This window comes from Electrophorus electricus, chromosome 6 (genome assembly GCF_013358815.1).
Source record: "Electrophorus electricus isolate fEleEle1 chromosome 6, fEleEle1.pri, whole genome shotgun sequence".
NCBI lineage: Eukaryota > Metazoa > Chordata > Actinopteri > Gymnotiformes > Gymnotidae > Electrophorus > Electrophorus electricus.
Genome location: NC_049540.1, coordinates 990,001 through 992,500, shown reverse-complemented (window position 1 = coordinate 992,500; position 2,500 = coordinate 990,001). Strand labels below are relative to the sequence as shown.

At 41.4% G+C, this 2,500-nt stretch overlaps 1 protein-coding gene across 2 annotated transcripts in view; it reads right to left on the bottom strand.

The window, feature by feature from the left end:
* The window catches only part of gab3 (GRB2 associated binding protein 3), a 22,636-nt gene that overhangs the window by 2,780 nt on the left and 17,356 nt on the right, over window positions 1-2,500 (bottom strand). For both annotated transcript variants that reach the window (XM_027030043.2, XM_027030042.2), the window contains exons 7-8: window positions 2,129-2,219; window positions 1,888-1,942 (exon numbers count right to left, since the gene is read on the bottom strand). In XM_027030043.2, the coding sequence (XP_026885844.2) occupies window positions 1,888-1,942; window positions 2,129-2,219 (146 nt within the window). The remainder of the gene's footprint in view (window positions 1-1,887; window positions 1,943-2,128; window positions 2,220-2,500) is intronic.

The window sequence follows — 2,500 nt, the reverse complement described above, 5'->3', positions numbered from 1 at the left end:
TTCCAAACCACCTCCATCACATACTCTGTACGTTGTATTTGGTGGTAAAAACCTTTTTTAGTACAGTGTGTTACAGAGCTGATAATAATAATAATAATTATTAGTTACATTTATTCAGCACCTTTGTCAAACTTAATTCACCTGTGCCTTTGAAGATCTACGTGCCCTGACCTTTAACCTCTCCTTAAGAGGCTCTCAACCTTTCTAATGTATTATTCATTTTATAATCTTAATACAGATGTAAATTAATTTTAGTATATTTAATATTCTATGATTTGTTCAGCAACTACATTGAAACTAATATGAAAAAATTAGTTACAAAAGTGAAGAATGAGAGAAAGCATCCACTGGTAGGATGCTAATCCAAGATTAACCAGGTAACACACATAAATCCAGGATTAATTATAGTCACAGCTGTAGTAGTGTCAGTGGTGATGACTCATTATAGTCACAGCTGTAGTAGTGTCAGTGGTGATGACTCATTATAGTCACAGCTGTAGTAGTGTCAGTGGTGATGACTCATTATAGTCACAGCTGTAGTAGTGTCAGTGGTGATGACTCATAGTCACAGCTGTAGTAGTGTCAGTGGTGATGACACATTATAGTCACAGCTGTAGTGTCAGTGGTGATGACACATAGTCACAGCTGTAGTAGTGTCAGTGGTGATGACACATTATAGTCACAGCTGTAGTAGTGTCAGTGGTGATGACACATAGTCACAGCTGTAGTAGTGTCAGTGGTGATGACACATTATAGTCACAGCTGTAGTAGTGTCAGTGGTGATGACTCATTATAGTCACAGCTGTAGTAGTGTCAGTGGTGATGACTCATTATAGTCACAGCTGTAGTAGTGTCAGTGGTGATGACTCATTATAGTCACAGCTGTAGTAGTGTCAGTGGTGATGACTCATAGTCACAGCTGTAGTAGTGTCAGTGGTGATGACACATTATAGTCACAGCTGTAGTGTCAGTGGTGATGACACATTATAGTCACAGCTGTAGTAGTGTCAGTGGTGATGACACATTATAGTCACAGCTGTAGTAGTGTCAGTGGTGATGACACATAGTCACAGCTGTAGTAGTGTCAGTGGTGATGACACATTATAGTCACAGCTGTAGTAGTGTCAGTGGTGATGACACATAGTCACAGTTGTAGTAGTGTCAGTGGTGGTGATGACACATAGTCACAGTTGTAGTAGTGTCAGTGGTGGTGATGACACATAGTCACAGTTGTAGTAGTGTCAGTGGTGGTGATGACACATTATAGTCACAGCTGTAGTAGTGTCAGTGGTGGTGATGACACATTGTAGTTGCTGTAGTAGTGTCAGTGGTGGTGACACATTGTAGTTGCTGTAGTAGTGTCAGTTGACACCTGTGTTTAGTCTTTTAGTGTTTATTTTCAGTTGGTTCTGGTGTTGTTTATACAATGTTTTTTTCCAGGTCTGGTTTTAATATCACTCAGAAGAAGAAAGCGCAGCGTCAGCTCACTCTGGGACAAACTACGATGGCAGTGTGGATCAGGAGATGGTGTCTGAGGGCCAGACAGACAGTAGTACCACACCTGTGTCCAGAAGCTCAGAGAAGAGTCACCTATTGTGAGATTTTAAGTTTTATTTTGATTGATCTGATTGATCTGATTAGGTTTGAAAACATCTGGGGCCACAACAAAGTTTTGTGCTCTGTGAAAATGAGGTTGTTGGTGATCTGAGCTAAAGTGTCTTTAGCTTCTTGTTGGTTGTTTCTGAGAACTGTGTGTAATTCTGTCTGTCTGTCTGTCTGTCTCTCTCTCTATCTCTCTCTCTCTCTCTCTCTCTCTCTCCCTCTCTCACTCTCTCTGAATGTCTCTCTCTTGTTTCCATGGTGAAGTACAGCAGGATGCCACGTTACCCCAGACGTGATCCCTGCTTCCTGTTCGGCACTGCTTAAGCCCCGCCCCCACCATCTGTCCAGTGCAACACACACACACACACACAAACACAAAAACAATGATTCAGACTCCATAGCAGTAAATACTAACAAGCATGTGAAAATATCTCACAACGGCATCATGTGCATGACAACCTAAGAACTGTGAGGATGAAAGACTGAAGGAAAACATGGTGGATGGAGGGATTGGCTGTTTTCTCACCTTGGTTCAGTCATCGTGCGAGCGAGAGGGTGGTGGGCGGGGCACTCTCTTATGGTCGACAGCCCTCTCAGGTCAAGGGGAGGTGGCTTCACTACACAGCCATAATAACATACCGTTATACATGCATATGCAAATGCACTTTAGTTCTGTACATACTGTTATATATGCATATGCAAAAGCTCTCTAGTTCCGTACATAATGGTCAACTGTTACACATGCATATGCAAACGTTCCCTAGTTCTGTACATACCGTTATACATGCATATGTAAACGCTCTCTAGTTCTGTACATAATGGTCAACTATTACACATGCATATGCAAACACTATAATTCTTTACATACTGTTATACATGCATATGCAAAAGCTCTATA